The following is a 25638-nucleotide window of genomic DNA, read 5'->3' on the forward strand; positions in this document are numbered from 1 at the left end:
GTGCATAGCCGCAAACCAGTTGCTTGTTAAAGGGAAAAAAAACCATTAAAAAAAAAAAAAAAAAAAGAGAACGGGAGCTTCTGGCAAAAACACATTAGTCCAGTCAAGACGTGCGCTTTTCTATGCAGTTCTGTGATAAAAATATATTACTTAGCCAGTAGCATATGTCAGTGTTACTGTGTGACTAGCTATTTGTGGAAGATTTAATTGATTCATATATATCAGCAAAAACTTTGAAATTAGCCACAGCTGAAATATTAGCATGCATTCCTGTCTGTAACTAGCATAAGGGTCTATGCATACAAGTGCTAATTCCATTGTTACTTCTACGTACAGAATCCTGTGCACAATCTGTCCAAAGATGACCAAGAAGTCACATGGCAATTTCCACATCTCCAAGACTCTGCTCGGTCATCGAGCCGTGTACACTGCACCTGTATAGCGCTACACAAATCAATGATCTTTAAGGGAGTGTACGATTCCACTCCACCTAGCTGTCACACATGGAATGAATGAGTTACAGAAACTAAATGTCTGCACACACATACCCTAAGCTATTACCTGGAGGAACTGGTGAGGCAGTGTCACTTCTAGCTCTGCCAATCTATGTGCAGGATCTTCTTCATCCTCCGGTACCTCCAGATCCTCCTCAGGAATGGTATCCCATTTGCCTTGATGAGCAGCCAATTGGTGAACAAGCTCATATTGCTCTGGCAATGCCAAGCTCACCAATGTCTGCTTCCCGTACCTAAAACGAATGCGCCTCCTCTTACAAGTCTCTGGGTCACAGTCTTTACCAATTGGAAGCAGCTGATCACCTAATAGAGCATTAAGCACTCTGCATCGGGCACTGCAGTTTTGTCCCAAGACAAATATACATGGGCGGCAGCGCACAGTTAGCTTCAAGTAATCTTCCTCTTGCCTTGGAAACGTGATGCAATGCAGCTGGCCTGCGAGAGAGATAGAGAGACAACAATAAAGGTTAGCAAGGGCTAAGCAAAGCATCAATTCCCATTTAACAGTATAAAGAAGCAGTATGACAGAAACAGGTTATTTAACATATAAGGTAGGCTGGCTACGCCAGGGTTTTTATTGTTTTGTTTTTTTAACACAACTTATACCACCATGAAAGGGTCAGTTTCTGGTTCCATCCAAAAGCATACAATTATATGGGATTCACCCCCCCCCCCCCCCCCTCTCAGGGGCAAATCAGTTTTGTCAACAAGCCCAAGGCAGGAGCAGGATAGGAGAGAAGGAAGACTGGTACACATAAGAAATCACACAACATAGAAGGGAACCAGAGACAAAGAGGAAAAACCCACAGAAGCCAGGTGCATCAGGATGGACGCTCTGAAGACTCTTGGTTTACTTTCTTTCTTCAAAGTCCATAAAGTTAAGTATACCGTAACTCTCCTTATCTTCAGGGGCAATAGGGCTCCGCAGGGGAGACAATGGGGATGTCCCACAGCTGTTTTTCAAAGGGGGGCGGGGGGTGGAACGCTCCTGAGCTGAGAGTAGAATCCGGCATCCAATTGAAGCATCCTGAGAGGCAAATGTATCAAAGGCATAGAACCCGACAAAGGTGTGGACAGAAGACCACGGGTCCACCTTGCAGAATTGTTCGGCAGGCATGCCACGGCGGGCTGCCCACGAAGATCCCACAGAGGAAGCAGAATGAGCATAGACTGTATCCAGCACAGGGAGGTCAGTCTGTGTGTAAGCTTGTGAGATAGTCATGCAAAGTCATCTGGCTAGCCCTTATTGAAATCGGTAGAGGACAAAGAGGGAATCCATTTTCTGGATGGAACCGGTACAATCCACGTAGATCCGAAGGTTACGGATCACAACCACTTGTTTAGGTGGAAAAGCGAGACCACCTTGGGATGGTACCCGGGATGGGTTCGAAGAACAGCCCTGTCCTGATGAAAGATCAAAAAGGGATATAGACAGGGGAGCGCCTCCAAATCAGACACCCGTCGGGCTGATGCAATAGCCAAATGGAAAAGAGCCATTTGAGGTCCACCAATTCCAGGGGTTCAAATGGAGGCTCCTGAAGTGCTTGGAGAGCCACTGACAAATCACAAGGATCCACTGGAGGGACAAAGGGAAGTTGAATACGGAGGACCCTGACGAAAGGTGTGAACATCCGGCAGTGGAGCAATACTGTGCTGGAACCAGAGTGACAAGCAGAGACGTGCCCGTTCAGAGAAGCAAGACAGTCTGAAATCCAATCCAGTTTGAAGAAATGCCATGATTCGGGAAACTGTAAAAAACAGGAGGGTCATAGCATCTTGCTGCGCACCACTGGAAATATATAAGCCACACCCGGTAATAGAGGCCGGCTTGCGCGCTCAAAGCATGGTCTGGACCACGAACGAGAAAAACCTTTGGACCTTAGGAGGGATGACTCAAGAGCCACGCCTTCAAAGACAGGTGAGCCAGGTCCGTGTGTAGACAGGGAACTTGAGACATCAGGTTTGGTAGTAGTGGAAAGGGAGCGCCTATAGAGAGACTGAAGATTGGAGAATGAACGGCCTCAAGGTCAGACCGGAGCTACCAACACGATGGTGCCCACTTGTTTTAAATTTTCAAAGTAGCCAAGACAGGAGGGAGACTGGAGGGAAGAGGTACACCAGCCGGAAAGACCACTTAACTGTCAGGGCGTTCATGAAGGCTGCTTCGGGATCTCTTGTTCTGGACCCGTACATGGAAACGTTGTGTTGGGAAGGCCATGAGGTCCACATCCGGCAGGCCCCTCTTGTCCACCGGAAGCAAAAAGACTTCTGGATGTAGAGCCCACTCGCTGGAGGAGTGCACATTGTGACAGCTAGGGAAGTTCACATCCCAGTTGAGGATCTCAGAACAGTGCCAAGATGTCGTTCGGCACATCAGAGAATGTGAGCAACTTCCAGCATTGCCAACCGATTACAAGTGCCTCACTGATGGTTGAAGTAGGCCACCGCAGTGGCGTTGTCGGACTGGACCTGGACCGGTCTACCCTGGAGAATGGCCCATGCCACAGTGAGTGCTCTGTAGGCAGCTCATAGTTCTAGGATGCTGACTGGTAAGCAGCTTTTGGTAGGAGTCCAACAGCCCTGAAAGAAGTGTTGACCGGACAACACACCCCATGCGCAGAGACTGGCATCCGTGGTCGGGAGTTTTAAATCCGGGATCAAGTAGGGTCAACCACCCAGCTAAAGACAGACGAACTTCTGGAGAAAAGGACTATCGTCTGGGACCTGATCAGATGCAGTAGTCCGTTCCATCTGGACAGGATTAGATGTTGCAGGGGGCTGGAGTGGAACTGTGCATACTCCACCATGTCGAAGGTGAAGAACATGGACCAAGACCTGCATGGCTGAGTGGATCGAAACTGACTGAAGCAACCTGTGCACTCGTAGTGCAGAGATTGTGTCTGCTGGCAGGAAAAGTCATTGCACCCGAGAATCTAGGAGCGCTCTCAGATGTAACACCCTTTGAGGAGGCATAAAGGATGACTTTTCCAGGTGATTAGCAAGCTGTGGTTTTGCAGGAAGGCACTGGTCAGCTGAAAATGATGGTGAAGGATCTCCTGAGAGTTTGCGAGGATCAGCAGGTCGTCCAGTTATGGGAGTATGCCGACCCCCTGACAACGCAGCTGCGCCTCCAACACTTTGGTGGAGACCCTGGGAGCAGTAGAAAGATCAAAGGGCAGTGCCAAAACTGGATATGTTGCTGAAGGACAGCAACTAGTAGTAATTGCTGATGAGAGGGTGATAATTATATGCAGATAAGCATCCTAAATTCCCAGAGACACCATACAATCTTCAGGTTCCATAGCCAGGAAAATAGAGCGAAGGGTTTCCATATGAAAACTTGATCCCTTGATAAACCTGTTGAGGGATTTGAGATTGAGGATAGGGCGATGGAGAGTCAAGGTCTTGCTTGGGTCCGATGGGGGGGGCTTGTGCAGAATTGCTGAGTGGGCCATCTCTGGAAGGAAAGCACGTAAACGTGAGAGACCACTTCTCACACCCAGGTGTATGTGGTGGTCTGACACAAGGACTGTGATAACTAAAGTCAGCCTCCCACCCTGGGATCCCCCATGTGGAGGCATGCCCCGTCAGGCTGAGGGTTTGTCTTCAGACTAGGCAGTTGGACGTCTGGTAGCCCAAGTCTGCTTAGCCCTGGGCTTGGCAGTCTTCATAGAAGCAAACTGCTGAGGGGAGGAATGACTTAAGCTCTGCCTTGGGTCTGAAAGGACAGAATTGGAGAAATTAGAGACCACGTTGTAGATACAGAGGGCATGAAAGCAGTTTTGGCTGCCAACGCAGCCACAAACGTGTCCAATTCTGCACCAAATAGGATATTCCCAGTGTAAGGTAGTAATTCTAGGACCTTTTTGGAATTAATGTCCACTTTCCATGATCGTTAGCGGAGAATGCTGTTGGCTACCACCGAGGTAGACACGCCCTGGACACCAAGAGACCAGTATCTCGTCACCTAGTTAGGAGGCTGCATCCCGGAAATGCGTGATGTGGGACATATGTTCCTGGGAAATGTCAGAGGGAAGTCCTTCCTCAAGAGCCTCTTCCCAGCTCTAAATGGCTTTAACCACTGAGGCAGCAGCCATAGCTGGCCAAGTAATAGCTCCTGTAAGGAAATAAAACAGATTTGTCCCCATTAAAGGAAAATGTTTTAGGGATAGGTAAAGCAGAGGTTTTAACCAGACGTGCCACATGGGAAACCACGGCTGGGGGAACCACCCACCTAACACAATCAGCCGCTGGAATAGGGTAAAACGAACCCTGGCACTTTGGCAGCTGAAACTTTTTACCAGGAGTATTCCAAGTCTCTCACTGGCGTTCAGTAAGGTGCTCAGACTGAGGAAATTCAGCTCAACTACTTTATGGCGCTTAAACAGCTGAGCATTTTTGGTGGAGGAGCAGGCTCCTCTTCTAACTGAAAAAACAGGATTTTAATATATACCGGTAAATCCTTTTCTCCGTAGAGGATGCTGGGGTCAACTTCAGTACCATGGGGTATAGATGGTTCCGCAGGAGCCATGGGCACTTTAAGACTTTTTCAGAGTGTGAACTGGCTCCTCCCTCTATGCCCCTCCTCCAGACCTCAGTATAGGAACTGTGCCCAGGGAGACTGACATTTCGAGGAAAGGATTTACTTTTAAATTTAACGGTGAGATTCATACCAGCTCACACATCAAACATGCAGCACAACATGGCATTCAACATAACCCATGCCAACGGGCATGAACAATTGCAGCAACATGCTGAAAATAACTAACACTTGTGTAAGTACAAAACTAACCACTGCAGGTAAAGTACGCACTGGGTCAGGTGCCCAGCATCCTCTACGGACTAGGAGAAAAGGATTTAATGGTAGGTATTAAAATCCTGTTTTCTTATACGTCCTAGAGGATGCTGGGGTCCACTTTAGTACCATGGGGTTATACCAAAGCTCCAGTACGGGCGGGAGAGTGCGGATGACCCTGCAGCAACGATTGACCAAACTTGAGGTCCTCAATCGGCCAAGGTGTCAAACTTGTAAAACTTTGCAAACGTGTTTGCCCCTGACCAAGTAGCTGCTCGGCAAAAGTTGTAATGCCGTGACCCCCCGGGCAGCCGCCCAGGATGAGCCCACCTTTCTAATCGAATGGGCATTTACCGAATTCGGTATCGGCAATCCTGCCGTAGAATGTGCGTGCTGAATCGTCCCTCTGATCCAGCACGCAATGGTCTGCTTAGAAGCAGGACACCCAATCTTGTTGGGAGCATACAGGACAAACAGAGCCTCTGTTTTCCGTATCCGAGCTGTTCTAGCGACATAAATTTTCAAAGCTCTGACTACATCAAGAGACTTTGACGCAGTGAAGGTGTCAGTAGCCACTGGCACCACAATAGGTTGGTTTATATGGAAAGACGAAACCACCTTCGGAAGAAATTGCTGACGAGTTCTTAACTATGCCCTATCTTCATGGAAGATCAGGTAATGGCTCTTGTGAGACAAGGCCCCCAACTCAGACACCCGCCTTGCGGATGCCAAGGCCAACAGCATGACCACTTTCCAAGTGAGAAACTTCAATTCAATCTCCTGTAGAGGTTCAAACCAATCCGATTGAAGGAACTGCAACACCACTTAAGGTCGCATGGTGCCACCAGAGGCACAAATGGAGGTTGGATGTGCAGCACCCCTTTCACGAACGTCTGAACTTCTGGAAGGGAGGCCAATTGTTTTTGAAAGAAAACTAATCAGGCCGAAATCTGGACCTTGATTGAACCCATGTTTAGGCCCGCATCCACACACGCCTGCAGAAAATTGAGAAAACGTTCCAACTGAAACTCTTCCGTAAGAGCCTTCTTGGATTCACACCAAGACACATACTTTCTCCAAATACGGTGGTAATGTCTAGACGTTACTCCTTTCCTGGCCTGAATAAGAGTGGGGATGACATCTTTGGGAATACTCTTACAGACTAGGATCCGGTGCTCAACAGCCATGCCGTCAAGCGTAGCCGCGGTAAGTTTTGATACACGCACGGCCCCTGCTGCAGCAGGTCCTTGCGAAGAGGACGAGGCCGAGGATCTTCTATGAGCAAGTCCTGAAGATCTGTATACCAAGCCCTCCTTAGCCAATCTGGGACAATGAGGATCGCTCGAACCCTTGTTCTTCTATGAGCTTGAGAACATTTGGTATTAGTGCATCCACTGCTACTGCTTGAGGGTCTCTCGACCTGGAACAATATCTCTGAAGCTCCTTGTTGAGACGCCATCATGTCTACTTGAGGAATTCCCCAAAGACTTGTCACCTCTGCGAAGACTTCTTGGTGGAGGCCCCACTCTCATGGATGGAGATAGTGTCTGCTGAGGAACTCTTCTTCCCAGTTGTCCACTCCCGGAATGAAAATTGCCGACAGAGCTTTTACATTACTTTCTGCCCAGAGGAGGATCTTTGTCACCTCTGCCATTGCCACTCTGCTTTTCGTTCCACGCTGACAGTTTATGTACGTGACTGCTGTTACATTGTCCGACTGGATCTGCACGGGTTGATCTTGAAGAAGATGCACCGCTTGGAGAAGGCCTTTGTAAATGGCTCTCAATTCCAGAACGTTTATGTGAAGACAGGTTTCCTGACTTGACCATATTCCTTGGAAGCTTTTTCCCGGTGTGACTGCTCCCCAGCCTCGGAGCCTTGCATCCGTGGTTACTAGGACCCAATCCTGAATCCCGAACCTGCGTCCCTCTAGTAGGTGAGAACTGTGTAGCCACCACAGGAGCAAAATCCTGGCTCTGGAAGACAGGATTATCTTCTGGTGCATGTGCAGGTGGGATCCGGACCACTTGTCCAACAGGTCCCACTGGAATACTCTGGCATGGAATCTGCCAAACTGTATGGCCTCGTAGGCCGCTACCATCTTTCCCAACAACCGAATGCATTGATGGATCGACACTCTTGTTGGACCATTCCCTGGATTTCCAGAGCCTTTTCTACTGGAAGAAATACCCTCAGTACTTCTGTGTCCAGTATCATCCCCAGAAAGGACAATCTTGTCGTCGGTTCCAACTGCGACTTTGGAAAATTCATGATCCAACCGTGTTGTTGGAGTATGGACAGGGAGAGTGCAATGTTCCGCAGCAACCGTTCCCTGGATCTCGCTTTTATCAAGAGATCGTCCAGGTAAGGGATTATATTGACTCCTTGCTGCCGAAGGAGGACCATCATCTCTGCCATCACCTTGGTGAATACCCTCGGCGCCGTGGAGAGTCCAAACGGCAACGTCTGGAACTGGTAATGGCAATCCTGTACTGCGAATCTCATAAGCTTGAGGAGGATAAATGGGAACATGTAAGTAGGCATCTTTTATGTCCACTGACACCATGAAGAGATTCCATCTTGAACCTTGTCAGGTAGAGATTCAGAGATTTCAGGTTTAAAATTGGTCTGACCAAGCCGTCCGGCTTCGGAACTACGAAGAGGCTTGAATAAAACCCTTCTCCCTGTTGTGACAAGGGCACCAGGACAACGACTTGATCCTGACATAATTTTTGAATTGCAGCTGTTACTACTTCTCTGTCCGGGAGAGAAGCTGGCAAGGTCGATTTGAAAAATCGGCATGGGGGGACGTCTTGAAACTCCAGTTTGTATCCATGGGACACTATTTGCAAGACCCATGGGTCCAGGCCCGTTTGAACCCAAAGCTGACTGAAAAGTTTCAGACGTGCTCCCACCCGAGCGGACTCCCGCAAGGGAGCCCCAGCATCATGCTGCAGATTTGGCAGAAGCAGGGGTTGATTTCTGCTCCTGTGATAGTGGGGACGCTGTGTACTATTTTCCTCTTCCCCTCCCTCTACCTGCAAAGAAAGGGGAACCTTTACCCTTTTTGTATCTGTTGGGCCGAAAGGACTGCATCTGAGAGTGATGTGTCTTTTTCGCCGGCGCAGGAGCATAAGGCAAGAATGTCGACTTACCAGCGGTAGCCGCAGAGACTAAAGCATCCAGCCCATCTCCAAACAAGGCCTCACCTCTATACGGGAGAGCCTCCATATTTCTTTTGGAATCTGCGTCGGCATTCCATTGGCGAATCCACAACGCCCTCTGAGCCGAGACTACCATGGTAGCGGATTTTGAACCCAAGAGCCCAATATCTTTTATGGCTTCTAGCATGTATGTAGCAGCGTCTTTGATATGACCTAACGTTAGGAGTAACTCGTCTCTATCTATCGTGTCAATTTCAGATGACAAGTTGTCTGACCATTTTTCGATAGCACTACTGACCCACGCACAAGCAATGGTGGGCATGAGTAGCGTACCATTGGCCACATAAATAGATTTTAACGTAGTCTCCAACTTACGGTCTGCCGGCTCCTTTATTGAAGCCGTCCCAGGCGCAGGGAGAATCACTTTAGTTAAGCGTGACAAGGCACTGTCTAAAACGGGGGGTGACTCCCACCTTTTCCTGTCCTCTGCCGGGAAAGGACAAGCAACCTGAATTCTTTTGGGAATCTGAAATTTTCTTTTCAGGGTTTGCCCAAACTCCCTCAAAGAGAGTATTTAGCTCGTGAGATGGAGGGAAAGTTACATTCATTTTCTTTTCCTTATAAAAATAAGCCTTCTCCTGAGGTAAAGGAGGGGCTTCCGTAACTTCTAAGACCTCCTTTGTAGCAACATTCATGTATTGAACGCTTTTTGCCAATTTAGGATCTATTCCCCTGGAATCACTAGTGTCAACACATCAGAGTCCGTGTCGGTATCAGTTTGTACTATTTGTGCAAATGGCCTCTTATGTGACCCAGAGGGGTCCCCTGTGGATGAAAAAGCAGAACTATGAAAAATCACATCTTCCACTGATTTTCTCCAGTTTTCTGCATGAGACTCAGACTTATACAATCTCTTACTGATATGATTCACACTATCACGTAATTTAGTCACCCATTCAGGCTCGAGGTGTGCCGGCAGTGCCACCACATTACAACTCTGTGTCCCTAAAATGGCTCCCTCAGGGGAAGAGCTCCCTGCCTCAGACATGTCACACACGTGCACAACCACACCACAGACACTCCGAGACTTATAGGGGACAGACCCACAGTAAAATCTGTCAGAAAGACACAAAGGATTTGCCAGTTCACAACTCGGCGCTAGTGATATAATCCCTGTGTAACACAAAATGCCCACAGACATGTAGCGCTTTTATAATGACAAATTCACCATACAGCACCAATTTATACTGTGCCCCCCCCCCCCCCCTGTTTTGCACCCTGATACTTTGTTCAGAAGCGGAGGAGGACCAGCGTTATTCTCTGCAGCTTGCTAGGAGAAAAAATGGTGCAGAGCAGTGTGCTCGCTGACTGAGGAGGAAGCCCCGCCCCCATAATGGCGCGTTTCCCCTCAGACTTTTCAATACTATTTTTTATACTGGCGGGGGTAGGACTGTGCCTCAGCATCTTATGTCCCCTCGTTAGCCAGTTTTGAGTAGGTTCACGCACCCCCCCCCCCCCCCCCCCCCGCTGTGCCTGTGTTGATGGGTAGCATGGCGCGCAGCGTTCCTGCCCGCTGCGCGGTACCTTTTAGCCATCACGATGACTGAAGATCCTCTACTGTACACTCACCCGTCTTCTGACTTCTGGCACTGTATGGGGGGGTGACGGCGGGCTGTGGGAGTGAGTGCATAGCCGCAGCTAGTGTTCAGTACCCTTCAGGAGCTAATGGTGTCCTATCAGCCAGAAGCAGAGCCATGAAACTATTCAGGAAGTTGGTTCCTACTTCTACTCCCTAAGTCCCACGAAGCAGGGAGACTGTTGCCAACAGTCCTCCCTGAAAATAAGAAACCTAACAAAGTCTTTCAGAGAAACTCAGTAGAGCTCCTCTGGAGTGCATCCAGTCTGCCTGAGCACATTTTCTAAACTGAGGTCTGGAGGAGGGGCATGGAGGGAGGAGCCAGTTCACACTCTGAAAAAGTCTTAAAGTGCCCACGGCTCCTGCGGAACCATCTATACCCCATGGTACTGAAGTGGACCCCAGCATCCTCAAGGACGTATGAGAAATAGATTTAACAGACCTTAAAAGCGCTGAATCATCAAAGGTAGATTGACGCTCCTCTTTCCCTGAGGGGGACTCCGTGAGAGACGTCTGCCTTTTCTGCCTCCCCAGATAACACCTCAGAATTTGAAAGCTGCGTAAACCGTGAAGATGGCACAGCACACCTAGTGGCTTTAGTGGGCAAGAGTCTTTCACGTTGTATCGTGTCAAAAAGCAGTAAAAGTAGGAGCTAGGCCAGTGATGGCTAACCTTGACACTCCAGCTGTTGTTGAACTACACATCCCAGCATGCTCTGCTACAGCTTTGCTATTTGGCCATGCTAAAACTGATGCAGGGCATGCTGGGATGTGTAGTTCAACAACAGCTGGAGTGTCAACGTTAGCCATCACTGAGCTAGGCTCTGTACGGAAGTGGAAGGCACATCCACACAGGGAGGGGGCATAGCTGGGACTGGCATAGCAGGATGTACGTACCTGCTGGGGGAATCCCACAGTGGTAGCTACCACAGGGGTTGCCAATCTGTGAAAAGGAAGCCCAGAGGGGATCCTGCACAGGGCCTCAGGGGGCTGGTTGGCTAGGTGGAATATAGCAAGCTGCACCTAAACCATCCTGTACAGTGATGGTCATTTCAACCCGTCCGCGCACTGCTTTTTCGCAGCCGTGAGAACGGGTCCGGAATGAGCATGCACGGCAGCCGCACTGTGCTGACGCGTCGCTGCCCGGCGACAGGGAACGCCGGGCAGCGTCTGAATTAAAGTAGAAAACGATCTCTGCCACGATCGCACCGTGACTGACAGGAGTAAGGTATTCTAGGGCGTCAACTGACAGTTCTCGGGGAGTGGAGATCCGAACGCAGGCGTGTCGAGGCATTAGGTGGGCGGATGTCGGACGTCAATTCAGGGACCTGAGATGCTGAAGTCCTCGCAGTGGGTAAGCAAGTCCAGACCTACTTAGAAACTGCACAAAGTGTTTTTGCATAGCTCGGCTGCACAAGCGATCGCAGCCTTGCTATGCAAAAATACACTCCCCCATAGGCGGCGTCTAGTTGATCGCACGGGCTGCAAAAAGTTGCAGCGTGCGATCAACTCGGAATGACTCCCAGTGTCCAGAGGGAAAATCCTGCTGGACAGGATTTGCATGAGACCAGCACAGGAGCTGCAGTCTCCTTGTAAGTCTTACCTTTGCTAGACATAGCAGCAAGAATGGTATAACACACTATATAGCACTAGGCAGTGTGCAACAATTACAGTACTGTGACAACCTTCACATACTGTCACACCAATCTGTTTTTGTGAATCCGTGGGACTCAGGCCAACTGAAAGCGTAGATGCTCCTGTAAGGAGAAAACTGGGTGGACGAAAATAGTTTCTTTTCATATACTGTAATGAAAGAAACAGATTCTAGTGTGGCTGAACCAGAGATTTTGGGTTCGAGAGGTAATTCTAATGATTCAATGGAAGTAGTTCATACGACTGAATGGTACTGGATATTTGGTTGAAAAACTGCAACAAACTGTCTGAAGGACTGTGAAGATTTGTGAGCACTGGATGTTGAGAAGACCTGGCTGAAGAACTGCGAAATCCAAATATTTAAAAAACGAGGCTGTAGAACTGAAGGATTGCGGACTCTGGATGTTTGAAAGACGAGGCTGAAGAACTCTGGAAGAAGCCGGCAGACCTCTACGGGACTTCGGATAGTCCGGCGGTACAGTTCGGTTAACTGAACAGCGTAGCTGGCAGGTATCTTGCAGCGGGGGAAGGCTGGCAAACACTTAGAGTGGAGTAGGGACCAGGACACCTGGACAGATGCAGATACAATCCGCGGGAGCACAGGGCTAGGGTTCAGACTAGCAACAAAGCACTGGCAGGCAGTGCAAAAACCTGAGCCTATTTGCACAGGAGTAAAGCAACAGGATTGGCTGCACTTACCCAGACAGCCCATTGGTAAAGCATACTGGCCACCAACATGGCCGCCTCACGTTTTGCAGACACACACAGAAGCGCTGCAGCCAGCCTGGTCCCACAGACTCCCGGCCTCCTAGAAGCCGCCTCACCCCCGCCGTGCCGAATCCTTCTACAGTCTTGCAGCACCATGAGCAGCCGTAGCGGCAGCGCTCGGACCCCGCGGTGGTGAGTACCCGGCACGTGACACAAATAGTGTTACCCACGAAGTATGAAAACCCCTAAACACCTGTTTTTAGGGTTTTACAGAAGCAAAAAAGGGAAGGTATAAACAGACCGCAGGGAAAAATAAGATTTTACTCACCGGTAAATCTATTTCGCGTAGTCCGTAGTGGATGCTGGGACTCCGTAAGGACCATGGGGAATAGCGGCTCCGCAGGAGACTGGGCACAACTAAAGAAAGCTTTAGGACTACCTGGTGTGCACTGGCTCCTCCCTCTATGACCCTCCTCCAAACCTCAGTTAGGATACTGTGCCCGGGAGAGCTGACACAATAAGGAAGGATTTTGAATCCCGGGTAAGACTCATACCAGCCACACCAATCACACCGTATAACTCGTGATACTATACCCAGTTAACAGTATGAAATATAACTGAGCCTCTCAACAGATGGCTCAACAATAACCCTTTAGTTAAACAATAACTATATACAAGTATTGCAGACAATCCGCACTTGGGATGGGCGCCCAGCATCCACTACGGACTACGAGAAATAGATTTACCGGTGAGTAAAATCTTATTTTCCCTGACGTCCTAAGTGGATGCTGGGACTCCATAAGAACCATGGGGATTATACCAAAGCTCCCAAACGGGCGGGAGAGTGCGGATGACTCTGCAGCACCGAATGAGCAAACTCTAGGTCCTCCTCAGCCAGGGTATCAAACTTGTAGAATTTTGCAAATGTGTTTGACCCCGACCAAGTAGCTGCTCGGCAAAGTTGTAAAGCCGAGACCCCTCGGGCAGCCGCCCAAGAAGAGCCCACCTTCCTCGTGGAATGGGCTTTTCACTGATCTAGGATGCGGCAGTCCAGCCGCAGAATGTGCAAGCTGAATCGTACTACAGATCCAGCGAGCAATAGTCTGCTTTGAAGCAGGAGCACCCAGCTTGTTGGGTGCATACAGGATAAATAGCGAGTCAGTTTTCCTGACACTAGCTGTCCTGGAAACATAAATTTTCAGGGCCCTGACTACGTCCAGCAACTTGGAATCCTCCAAGTCTTTAGTAGCCGCAGGCACTACAATAGGTTGGTTCAAATGAAAAGCTGATACCACCTTAGGGAGAAACTGGGGACGAGTCCTCAATTCAGCCCTATCCATATGGAAAATCAGATAAGGGCTTTTACATGACAAAGCCGCCAATTCTGACACACGCCTGGCCGAAGCCAAGGCCAACAGCATGACCACTTTCCACGTGAGATATTTCAAATCCACGGTTTTAAGTGGCTCAAACCAATGCGACTTTAGGAAATCCAACACCACGTTGAGATCCCAAGGTGCCACTGGAGGCACAAAAGGGGGATGAATATGCAGCACTTCCTTAACAAATGTCTGAACTTCAGGCAGTGAAGCCAGTTCTTTCTGGAAGAAAATCGACAGAGCCGAAATCTGGACCTTAATGGAACCCAATTTTAGGCCCATAGTCACCCCTGACTGTAGGAAGTGCAGAAAACGGCCCAGCTGAAATTCCTCCGTTGGGGCCTTCCTGGCCTCACACCACGCTACATATTTTCGCCATATGCGGTGATAATGGTTTGCGGTCACTTCTTTCCTAGCTTTAATCAGCGTAGGGATGACTTCCTCCGGAATGCCCTTTTCCTTCAGGATCCGGCGTTCAACCGCCATGCCGTCAAACGCAGCCGCGGTAAGTCTTGGAACAGACAGGGCCCCTGCTGCAGCAGGTCCTGTCTGAGCGGCAGAGGCCATGGGTCCTCTGAGATCAGTTCTTGAAGTTCCGGGTACCAAGCTCTTCTTGGCCAATCCGGAACAATGAGTATAGTTCTTACTCCTCTTTTTCTTATTATCCTCAGTACCTTGGGTATGAGAGGAAGAGGAGGGAACACATAAACCGACTGGTACACCCACGGTATCACTAGAGCGTCCACAGCTATTGCCTGAGGGTCTCTCGACCTGGCGCAATATCTTTCTAGCTTTTTGTTTAGGCGGGACGCCATCATGTCCACCTGTGGCCGTTCCCAACGGTTTACAATCAGCTGGAAGACTTCTGGATGAAGTCCCCACTCTCCCGGGTGGAGGTCGCGCCTGCTGAGGAAGTCTGCTTCCCAGTTGTCCACTCCCGGAATGAACACTGCTGACAGTGCTAACACGTGATTTTCCGCCCATCGGAGAATCCTTGTGGCTTCTGCCATCACCATCCTGCTTCTTGTGCCGCCCTGTCGGTTTACATGGGCGACTGCCGTGATGTTTCTGACTGAATCAGTACCGGCTGGTTTTGAAGCAGGGGTCTTGCCTGACTTAGGGCATTGTAAATGGCCCTCAGTTCCAGAATATTTATGTGTAGGGAAGTCTCCTGACTTGACCATAGTCCCTGGAAGTTTCTTCCCTGTGTGACTGCCCCCCAGCCTCGAAGGCTGGCATCCGTGGTCACCAGGACCCAGTCCTGTATGCCGAATCTGCGGCCCTCTTGAAGATGAGCACTCTGCAGCCACCACAGCAGAGACACCTTGGTCCTTGGAGACAGGGTTATCAGCCGATGCATCTGAAGATGCGATCCGGACCACTTGTCCAACAGGTTCCACTGAAAGGTCCTTGCATGGAACCTGCCGAATGGAATTGCTTCGTAGGAAGCTACTATTTTTCCCAGGACTCGCGTGCAGTGATGCACCGACACCTGTTTTGGTTTCAGGAGGCCTCTGACTAGAGATGACAGCTCCTTGGCTTTCTCCTCCGGGAGAAACACTTTTCTGTTCTGTGTCCAGAACCATACCCAGGAACAGTAGACGTGTCGTAGGGACCATCTGTGACTTTGGAATATTTAGAATCCAACCGTGCTGTTGTAGCACCTCCCGAGATAGTGCTACCCCGACCAACAACTGCTCCCTGGACCTCGCCTTTATCAGGAGATCGTCCAAGTACGGGATAATTAAAACTCCCTTTTTTCGAAGGAGTATCATCATTTCGGCCATTACCTTGGTAAATACCCTCAGTGCCGTGGACAGACCAAACGGCAAAGTCTGGAATTGGTAATGACAATCCTGTACCACAAATCTGAGGTACTCCTGGTGAGGATGGTAAATGGGGACATGCAGGTAAGCATCCTTGATGTCCAGTGATACCATGTAATCCCCCTCGTCCAGGCTTGAAATAACCGCCCTGAGCGATTCCATCTTGAACTTGAATTTTTTTATATAAGTGTTCAAGGATTTCAAATTTAAAATGGGTCTCACCGAACCGTCCGGTTTCGGTACCACAAACATTGTGGAATAGTAACCCCGTCCTTGTTGAAGGAGGGGCACCTTGACTATCACCTGCTGGGAATACAGCTTGTGAATTGCCTCTAGCACAGCCTCCCTGTCTGAGGGAGTTGTTGGCAAGGCAGATTTGAGGAAACGGCGAGGGGGAGACGTCTCGAATTCCAGCTTGTACCCCTGAGATACCACTTAAAGAATCCAGAGATCTACCCGTGAGCGAGCCCACTGATTGCTGAAGTTCTTGAGACGGGCCCCCACCGTACCTGGCTCCACCTGTGGAGCCCCAGCGTCATGCGGTGGACTTAGAGGAAACGGGGGAGGACTTTTGTTCCTGGGAACTGGCTGTATGCTGCAGCTTTTTCCCTCTACCTCTGCCTCTGGGCAGAAAGGACGAGCCTTTAACACGCTTGCCTTTTTGGGGCCGAAAGGACTGTACCTGATAATACGGTGCTTTCTTTGGTTGTGAGGGAACATGGGGTAGAAAAGCTGACTTCCCAGCTGTCGCTGTGGAAACGAGGTCCAAGAGACCATCCCCAAACAACTCCTCACCTTTATAAGGCAAAACTTCCATATGCCTTTTAGAATCTGCATCCCCTGTCCACTGCCGAGTCCATAACCCTCTCCTGGCAGAAATGGATATTGCCCTTATTTTAGATGCCAGCCGGCAAATATCCCTCTGTGCATCTCTCATGTATAAGACTGCGTCTTTTATATGCTCTATGGTTAGCAATACAGTGTCCCTGTCAAGGGTATCAATATTTTCCGACAGGGAATCTGACCACGCAGCTGCAGCACTGCACATCCATGCTGAAGCAATAGCCGGTCTTAAAATAATACCTGAGTGTGTATATACAGACTTCAGGATAGCCTCCTGCTTCCTATCAGCAGGCTCCTTCAGGGCGGCCGTATCCGGAGACGGTAGTGCCACCTTCTTTGACAGGCGTGTGAGCGCTTTATCCACCCTAGGGGATGTTTCCCAACGTGACCTATCCTCTGGCGGGAAAGGGTACGCCATTAGTAACTTTTTAGAAATTACCAGTTTCTTATCGGGGGAAGCCCAAGCTTCCTCACACACCTCATTTAATTCATTAGATGGGGTAAAAACCACTGGTAGTTTTTCTCCCCATTTTTTGTGGTACCTGGGGTAACATCAGAAATGTGCAACACATTTTTCATTGCCTCAATCATGTAACGTGTGGCCCTATTGGAAGTTACATTAGTCTCATCGTCGTCGACACTGGATTCAGTATCCGTGTCGACATCTGTGTCTGCCATCTGAGGTAGCGGGCGTTTTAGAGCCCCTGATGGCTTTTGAGACAGTTGGGCAGGCACGAGCTGAAAAGCCGGCTGTCCCACATCTGCTATGTCGTCAAACCTTTTATGTAAGGAGTTGACACTTTCACGTAATTCCTTCAACAAGTCCATCCACTCAGGTGTCGGCCCCGCAGGGGGTGGAATCACATTTATCGACATCTGCTCCGCCTCCACATAAGCCTCCTCATCAAACATGTCGACACAGCCGTACCGACACACCGCACACACACAGGGAATGCTCTGACTGAGGACAGGACCCCACAAAGCCCTTTGGGGAGACAGAGAGAGAGTATGCCAGCACACACCAGAGCGCTATATAACACAGGGATTAACACTATAACTGAGTGATTTTCCCTTATAGCTGCTTATATGTATACTACTGCGCCTAAATTTAGTGCCTCCCCTCTCTTTTTTACCCTTTGTAGTCTTGAAACTGCAGGGGAGAGCCTGAGAGCGATCCTTCCAGCGGAGCTGTGAGGGAAAAATGGCGCCAGTGTGCTGAGGGAGATAGCTCCGCCCCTTTTTCGGCTGACTTCTCCCGCTTTTTTATGGATATCTGGCAGGGGTATGTTTCACATATATAGCCTCTAAGACTATATTATGTGAGTTTTATGCCAGCAAGGTGTTTAATATTGCTGCTCAGGGTGCCCCCCCCCCCAGCGCCCTGCACCCATCAGTGACCGGAGTGTGAGGTGTGCATGAGGAGCAATGGCGCACAGCTGCAGTGCTGTGCGCTACCTTGTTGAAGACCGAAGTCTTCTGCCGCCGATTTCCAGGACCATCTTCTTGGTTCTGGCTCTGTAAGGGGGACTGCGGCGCGGCTCCGGACCGGACGACCGAGGCTGGGCCTGTGTTCGATCCCTCTGGAGCTAATGGTGTCCAGTAGCCTAAGAAGCCCAAGCTAGCTGCAAGCAGGTAGGTTCGCTTCTTCTCCCCTTAGTCCCTCGTAGCAGTGAGTCTGTTGCCAGCAGATCTCACTGAAAATAAAAAACCTAAAAGTATACTTTCTTTTCTAGGAGCTCAGGAGAGCCCCTAGTGTGCATCCAGCTCAGCCGGGCACAAGATTCTAACTGAGGTCTGGAGGAGGGTCATAGTGGGAGGAGCCAGTGCACACCAGGTAGTCCTAAAGCTTTCTTTAGTTGTGCCCAGTCTCCTGCGGAGCCGCTATTCCCCATGGTCCTTACGGAGTCCCAGCATCCACTTAGGACGTCAGAGAAAATATATATATATCAGACAGCAGAGTTAGCACAAGTCACAGACAATGCAGGCTACATTATATATAACTGCAATGGGCACTTAATCAACTACACAGACCACAGTTGCTGGTAGGATATAGCACTGTATGTCCTGGCTCCTAGGAAAGGTTATACAGGGAGACTGGACCCAGCGTTCCCGGAGATCTGTAGTGGATTTAAGAAAATGGCTGCTGTGGGTCTCTAAGAGGGAGGGATGAGCAACTCAATTGCGCAAAGATTACAGTGGAATTGCATCCTGAGCTGGGGGAAGGTTCTCTGGCCTCTATTAAGAAACCCTGCACCAGTATAGTTAGCCCTTGTGGTCTTGTGGAGTCCCGGACAAACAAGTGTCCACATCAGCACTTCCGGTCTGTCTGTTCCCGCTTGCAGTTTTCTTGCAAGCGGGAACATTCCTTACCAGTCACACCGTGTTCTGGCTGAAGTCCGGGACCCCATCATGGAGCCGTGCTAGCCAGGCCCCCCGGTGCCCCTCCATAAGTACCAGACCGCAAGCTGGAGGTGCGACACCAGCAGGGTGGTTAATGGAGCAGCATCGCTGGCATCCAGAGAACTGCATTGCACTGCTTGCTCTTCCAGTTTTAAAAGGAAATAAAATAAAGCATAAAATAAATCTTGAGCTGCCTAATAACAGCCCCACTGTTTATTGGTGAATCAGCTCCTGCTATCACCAAACCTAAAACTAATTTACTTCTGGCTGTGGGCGGGGTATGGGGGGGGGGGGGGGAGAGCAATCTGGGATATGTAAAGCTTTAACTGTTTGGTGCCTGGCCCTAACCACCACCTACCCCTTTGTTGTCTCCCCTGTGGAGCCCTAAGGCCATGAAGAAGAAAATAGGATTTGCCCCATTTTTCCTCAAAGTAGTTATCCTTAGCCATGCTAGCTGAGACGCATTTTGCTCTCATGACAAATTGCACACAGGGAGGCAACACAGGAGTGGTATTTCGCATGTAAGTGCGGCCAATGTACAGTAAGGTCATATAAATAAGGCAAAATATGTAAACCAGGAACATATACTACTTTTGCAGAGCTATACAAATCTGTTTTATAGCCTGACCTCCAGCAACACCAGAGTAGTGTCATACCAGGGTGTTTTTGTGAATCAGTTGGACCAATTAAAAGGAGTAGATGCTCCTCAATGGAGGAAACTAGGGGGACGAAGATCATTACCCTCATATACTTTATTGAAGAAACAAAGGACTTCAATGCAATAAATAAATGTCTGAAAGTATTGAGAGGCGTTGTGCTGGGTCACTGGAGGGGTGGTCTTCAGTTTGCCGAATGTCGGGATCCCGGCGCACAGTATACCGGCGCCGGAATCCCGACACCCGGTATACCGGCACATATTCTCCCTCGTGGGGGTCCACGACCCCCCTGGAGGGAGAATAAAATAGCCACCGTGCCCGTAGCGTGGCGAGCGTAGTGAGCCCGCAAGGGGCTCCTTTGCGCTCGCCACGGTGTCGGTATGCCGGCGGTCGGGCTCCCGGCTCCGGTATGCTGGTCGCCGGGAGCCCGACCGCCGGCATACCATACTACACCCCACTGGAGGCAGTTCATGCAAATGACAAATGGAGGATACTGGAAGTTTGGTTAAAGAGCTGCAAGCCCCAGGTATTTGAAAGACGTGGCTAAAGAACTCTGGAAGAAACTGGACACTGGAGAAGCTGTGGAAAACTGAAGACTTGACGAGAGAAATGCGGACTTTGGATATTCAAAAGAGGAGGTTGAGAAACTGTAGAACAGTGGACTCTGGATAGTTGTAAGCCGAGGCTACAGAACTATTAAGACTGAGGCTGAATCTTTAATGCGCGGCTTGAAGAATTCTGTGCCTGTGCCTTTAAGACAAGGTTGAAGACTATTCCAGGGAAGCTGGCAACCCATGACAGGACTCAGGATAGGTCGGCGGTACCGCCCAGTTAACTGTACAGCGTACCAGGGAGCTGGCAGATATCAAACAGCGAGGAATGGCTAGCGAACACAGGGAGCGGAGTAGGGACCAGGACACTTGGATGGACACAGATTAATCTGCTGGAGCACAGACCTGGGATGCTGTCTAGTAACAACAAAGCACTGGCAGAGAGTGCCTAAAGCTAAGAATATTTATAAGAAGTGAAGCCACAGGATTGGATAACCACTTACCCCAGTGAAGTTCACTGGCACAGGATAATCTGGTCTCCAACATGGCTGCATCCTGTGCTGCAGACACACACACACAAACACTTCAGCCTACCTGATCCTCAATCTCCCTGGCCTCCCAGAAGTCACAACACAACACAAGTAGTGCTAACCAGCTAATAGAGACCCGACTAGTGCCCCCCCTTAGAAAATAAAGCAAAGTAACCAGATTTTTTTATACAGTACATCATCTTACCCAAGTATTGACAGGGACAGTGGGTCACTTGGGAAGGGGGAGGAATTTTAAACTTTCTTTCTCTAAACAGCACGTGGAAGAAAATGTATTGGTGGGTGTGGCCACTGGGACAATGTGGAAAAGAGTCTGGAATCAAAACGTAAACCAAACGTATTTCAGTATATGAATTGGAACAATAAAGGAGAAGTCTAAAAATAAAAACCTGGGAGATAAACCATGAATGCAACTTTTTGTAATACTGGGCAGAGCAGGCATTTGCTCTATAGGTAATTTTGTGGATAGATCTAAACGATCCACGTTCCATCAGACTTTTAAGAAATAGGAGTTTCTTTCAGAGTATCCTTTCAGGCCCAACATTATACTGGTCAGGTTTGCCTATTGTCTATTATGGGTTACGCCAGTTAGGACTGCCACAGTGGTGTCATCACTTTTCCTTTTTAACAATTGAGGATTTGCTTTCAGCAATTTTCCATTTTTGTATATCACTGTATGGAGAGGCACGCATGGGATCAGCAGTTGGAGGGCATACTGATCCTTGTAGTGTAATTTGGAAGATCCTAAGGTGTCTCCAAGTGCGTTAACTCCAGGGTTGGCTTGTTTAGTAAAAAAAAAAAAAAAAGTATGCTGTGACTACTAGCACAGCGCTGTCACTTCTTTAAAAAAATAAAAAAAGCCAATTATATTAAATAAAATCTAGTGTTCTTCTTTAAGAGGGGAGATGGGGGGGGATTCAATGGTCATCGCGGGTCCCAGCCAAATGTATCTGCAGGTGGGCACGAGAACTTCATTTCAGCTCGCTACCCCCGGGGGTGGAGAGCTGAAATGTGCCAAGTGAACATTCATTTAGTCGGATTTTGCTGCTTTACACGGCTAAACCCGGCACAATCAGCGCAATTAAGGGGGACAATTGAATATCACCCCATGATCTCCTGTCACTTTACACGGGAGATCAGGAACAATTAAGCCATTTAATTCCTCCCGAAATGTTTAATGCAAGTGGCATGCCCAATGAGAATGCTTGATGCATGTGCGTGGTTCCTCTAAAGAGTACTTTTGCATCTTCCATTCAGATTTATTTCGTTATAATAAGTAGGACTAATGCTCAACATTTACTACGTGTTCTTATTGTTAATTTCATCTATCTCCTAGTGTACTTTTTAGGTTGTATTATCCTTTATTTATATGGCGCTACAAGAATTCTGCAGCGCCTAAGAAAGTAAAAACAAATTAACAAAAGAACAGTGACTTACAGTACCAATGTAGGACTAATACATGGTATAAAAACCATTTCTGCATCAATGGACATGACACGGATAGAAGCATCAGGGTGACTGTAACCAAAAGGTTAGGTGCAGTTGTAGGGAGTATGGCGTAGAAGATAGTTCTTAGTATGAGAAGGAAAAGCACATGATAAGCAGTCCCTGTGAGTAGCAGATGGAATGGATTACTAGGTACAAATGGAGACAGAATATAACAAATGAAAAACAAAAGTATTTTACAAGATTTACTATATAAAATCAGTCTGTATTAATATGTTTACAATATCTACATCTATTCAGATGCGGTAAGCTGTAAAACAAAACAATAAATATGTTTTATTGAAAGATGTAAATTAAATCAAAAGCCTAATAAAATTATTAATGTTAGAAAGCATTACAAATTGATTGATCAAAATTTCTAATACATGATGCCATTCTGTCTTCATTAAAACACACATACAAAAAAAAAAAGGAGGAATTTAATACATACTGGTAATTCCTTTTCTCGTAGTCAGTAGTGGATACTGGGGTTGTGTACTTTAGTACCACGGGGGTATAGATCAGGTCCACTGGAGCCTGGCACTTTAAAAATCTTTAGTGTGTGTGTGTGTGTGTGTGTGTGTGTGTGTGTGTGTGTGTGTGTGTGTATGTATGAGCTGGCTCCTCCCCTCTATGCACCGCCTACCAGACTCAGTATAGGAAACGGTGCCCGAGGAGCCAGAAATACCACGAGAGAAGGAATACTACAACAGCGGTGAGGCAACAAGCCAACACACAACCATAACCGAAAGGAGGGCGACGACAACAACAACAACAACAACAACAACAACAACAACAGAGGATAGCAACACCAACTGAACCAGGATAGCAAGGCTATCTCAACAACAAACTGGGACCGCAACAGCGGGCCAACCAAATACTTACACAGGTAAGCAGGATTGAAGCACTGAGGTGGGCGCATAGTATCCACTACGGACTACAAGAAAAGGAATTACCGGTAGGTATTAAATTCCTATTTTCTGTTACGTCCTAGTGGATACTGGGGTTCTGTACTTTAGTACCATCGGGAAGTCCCAAAGCTCCCAAACGGGTGGGAGAGTGCTGAGACCCCTGTAACACCGCCTGACCAAACTGAAGGTCACCCTTGGCCAAGGTGTCAAACCTATAGAATTTAACAAACGTGTTCGAACCCGACCAAGTTTTGGCTAGGCACAATTGTAAAGCAGCTGCCCAGGAAGAACAGCAGACCTCGTTGAGTGGGCAGGAATAGACGTCGGCAAAGGCAGAGCTGCTGAAGTATAGGCCTGTTGAATAGTCAACCGGAGCTAGCGAGCAATAGTTTGCTTAAAAGCCGGCCGACCAATCTTGGGAGGTGTCATAAAAGACAAACAGCGAGACAGATTTCCGATGATGGGCCGTCCTTTTGACATAAATCTTCAGAGCCCTGACCACATCCAAGGACTAAGGACCAACAAAAGCATCAGACAACACTGAAACCACAATAGGTTGATTCACATGAAAAGATGACGCCACTTTAGGCAAAAAATTGACGGGTCCTAAGTTCCACCTTGTCTGCATGAAAAAAAAAAAAAAAAAAAATCATAATTCAGAGACACGTCTGGAAGACGCCAACATCACCGTCTGCCAGGTGAGACATTTTAACTCCACCCTATGTAAGGTTCAAACCAGTCCGATTGAGGAAAGGATAGAACCACATCGAGATCGCACAGAGCCGTGGGAGGTACAAAGGGCGGTTGCATATGAAGAACACCTTTAAGGAAAGTTTGTACTTCTGGCAATATGGTGAGTTGCTTCCAGAAGAAAATAGAAAGTGAAGAAATCTGAACTTTGATAGAGCCTAAAAACGTAGGCACAGATCCATTCCCGCTTACAGGAAAAATAAGAATTTACTTACCGATAATTCTATTTCTCGTAGTCCGTAGTGGATGCTGGGGACTCCGTCAGGACCATGGGGTTTAGCGGCTCCGCAGGAGACAGGGCACAATAATAAAAGCTTTAGGATCAGGTGGTGTGCACTGGCTCCTCCCCCCATGACCCTCCTCCAAGCCTCAGTTAGGATACTGTGCCCGGACGAGCGTGCATAATAATAAGGAAAGATATTGAATCCCGGGTAAGACTCATACCAGCCACACCAATCACACCGTACAACACCGATCTGAACCCAGTTAACAGTATGATAACAACGAAGGAGCCTCTGAAAAGATGGCTCACAACAAGAATAACCCGATTTTTGTAACAATAACTATGTACAAGTATTGCAGACAATCCGCACTTGGGATGGGCGCCCAGCATCCACTACGGACTACGAGAAATAGAATTATCGGTAAGTAAATTCTTATTTTCTCTAACGTCCTAAGTGGATGCTGGGGACTCCGTCAGGACCATGGGGATTATACCAAAGCTCCCAAACGGGCGGGAGAGTGCGGATGACTCTGCAGCACCGAATGAGAGAACTCCAGGTCCTCCTCAGTCAGGGTGTGCCCCTGACCAAGTAGCAGCTCGGCAAAGTTGTAAAGCCGAGACCCCTCGGGCAGCCGCCCAAGATGAGCCCCTTCCTTGTGGAATGGGCTTTTACTGATTTTGGCTGTGGCAAGCCTGCCACAGAATGTGCAAGCTGAATTGTACTACAAATCCAGCGAGTAATCGTCTGCTTAGAAGCAGGAACACCCATCTTGTTGGGTGCATACAGGCTAAACAGCGAGTCAGATTTTCTGACTCCAGTCGTCCTGGAAACATATATTTTCAGGGCCCTGACAACGTCAAGTAACTTGGAGTCCTCCAAGTCCCTAGTAGCCGCAGGTACCACAATAGGTTGGTTCATGTGAAAAACAGAAAACACCTTAAGGAGAAATTGAGGACGAGTCCTCAATTCTGCCCTGTCAGAATGAAAAATTAAGTAAGGGCTTTTATATGATAAAGCCGCCCATTCTGACACACGCCTGGCTGAAGCCAGGGCTAATAGAATCTTCACCTTCCATGTGAAATATTTTAATTCCACAGTGGTGAGTGGATCAAACCAATGTGACTTTAGGAAACTCAAAACAACATTGAGATCCCAAGGTGCCACTGGGGGCACAAAAGGAGGCTGTATATGCAGTACCCCTTTTACAAACGTCTGAACTTCAGGCACTGAAGCCAGTTCTTTCTGGAAGAAATTTGACAGGGTCGAAATTTGAACCTTAATGGACCCTAATTTTAGGCCCATAGACAGTCCTGTTTTCAGGAAATGTAGGAAACGACCCAGTTGGAATTCCTCTGTAGGGACCTTCTTGGCCTCACACCACGCAACATATTTTCGCCAAATGCGGTGAAAATGTTTTGCGGTTACATCCTTCCTGGCTTCGACCAGGGTAGGGATGACTTCATCTGGAATGCCCTTTCAGGATCCGGCGTTCAACTGCCATGCCGTCAAACGCAGCCGCGGTAAGTCTTGGAACAGACAAGGCCCCTGCTGGAGCAGGTCCTTTCTTAAAGGTAGAGGCCACGGTTCTTCCGTGA

At 48.4% G+C, this 25638-nt stretch overlaps 1 protein-coding gene across 5 annotated transcripts in view; it reads right to left on the reverse strand.

Moving 5' to 3' along the window:
• The window catches only part of DSTYK (dual serine/threonine and tyrosine protein kinase), a 403908-nt gene that overhangs the window by 248436 nt on the left and 129834 nt on the right, over positions 1–25638 (reverse strand). For 4 of the 5 annotated variants that reach the window (XM_063955101.1, XM_063955098.1, XM_063955100.1 and 1 more), the window contains exon 2: positions 562–950. In XM_063955101.1, the coding sequence (XP_063811171.1) occupies positions 562–950 (389 nt within the window). Of the gene's footprint in view, positions 1–561; positions 951–22110; positions 22212–25638 lie in introns of those variants that run through there. The other variant, XM_063955099.1, reaches the window with a different exon arrangement.

Source organism: Pseudophryne corroboree, chromosome 2 (genome assembly GCF_028390025.1).
Source record: "Pseudophryne corroboree isolate aPseCor3 chromosome 2, aPseCor3.hap2, whole genome shotgun sequence".
Lineage (NCBI taxonomy): Eukaryota > Metazoa > Chordata > Amphibia > Anura > Myobatrachidae > Pseudophryne > Pseudophryne corroboree.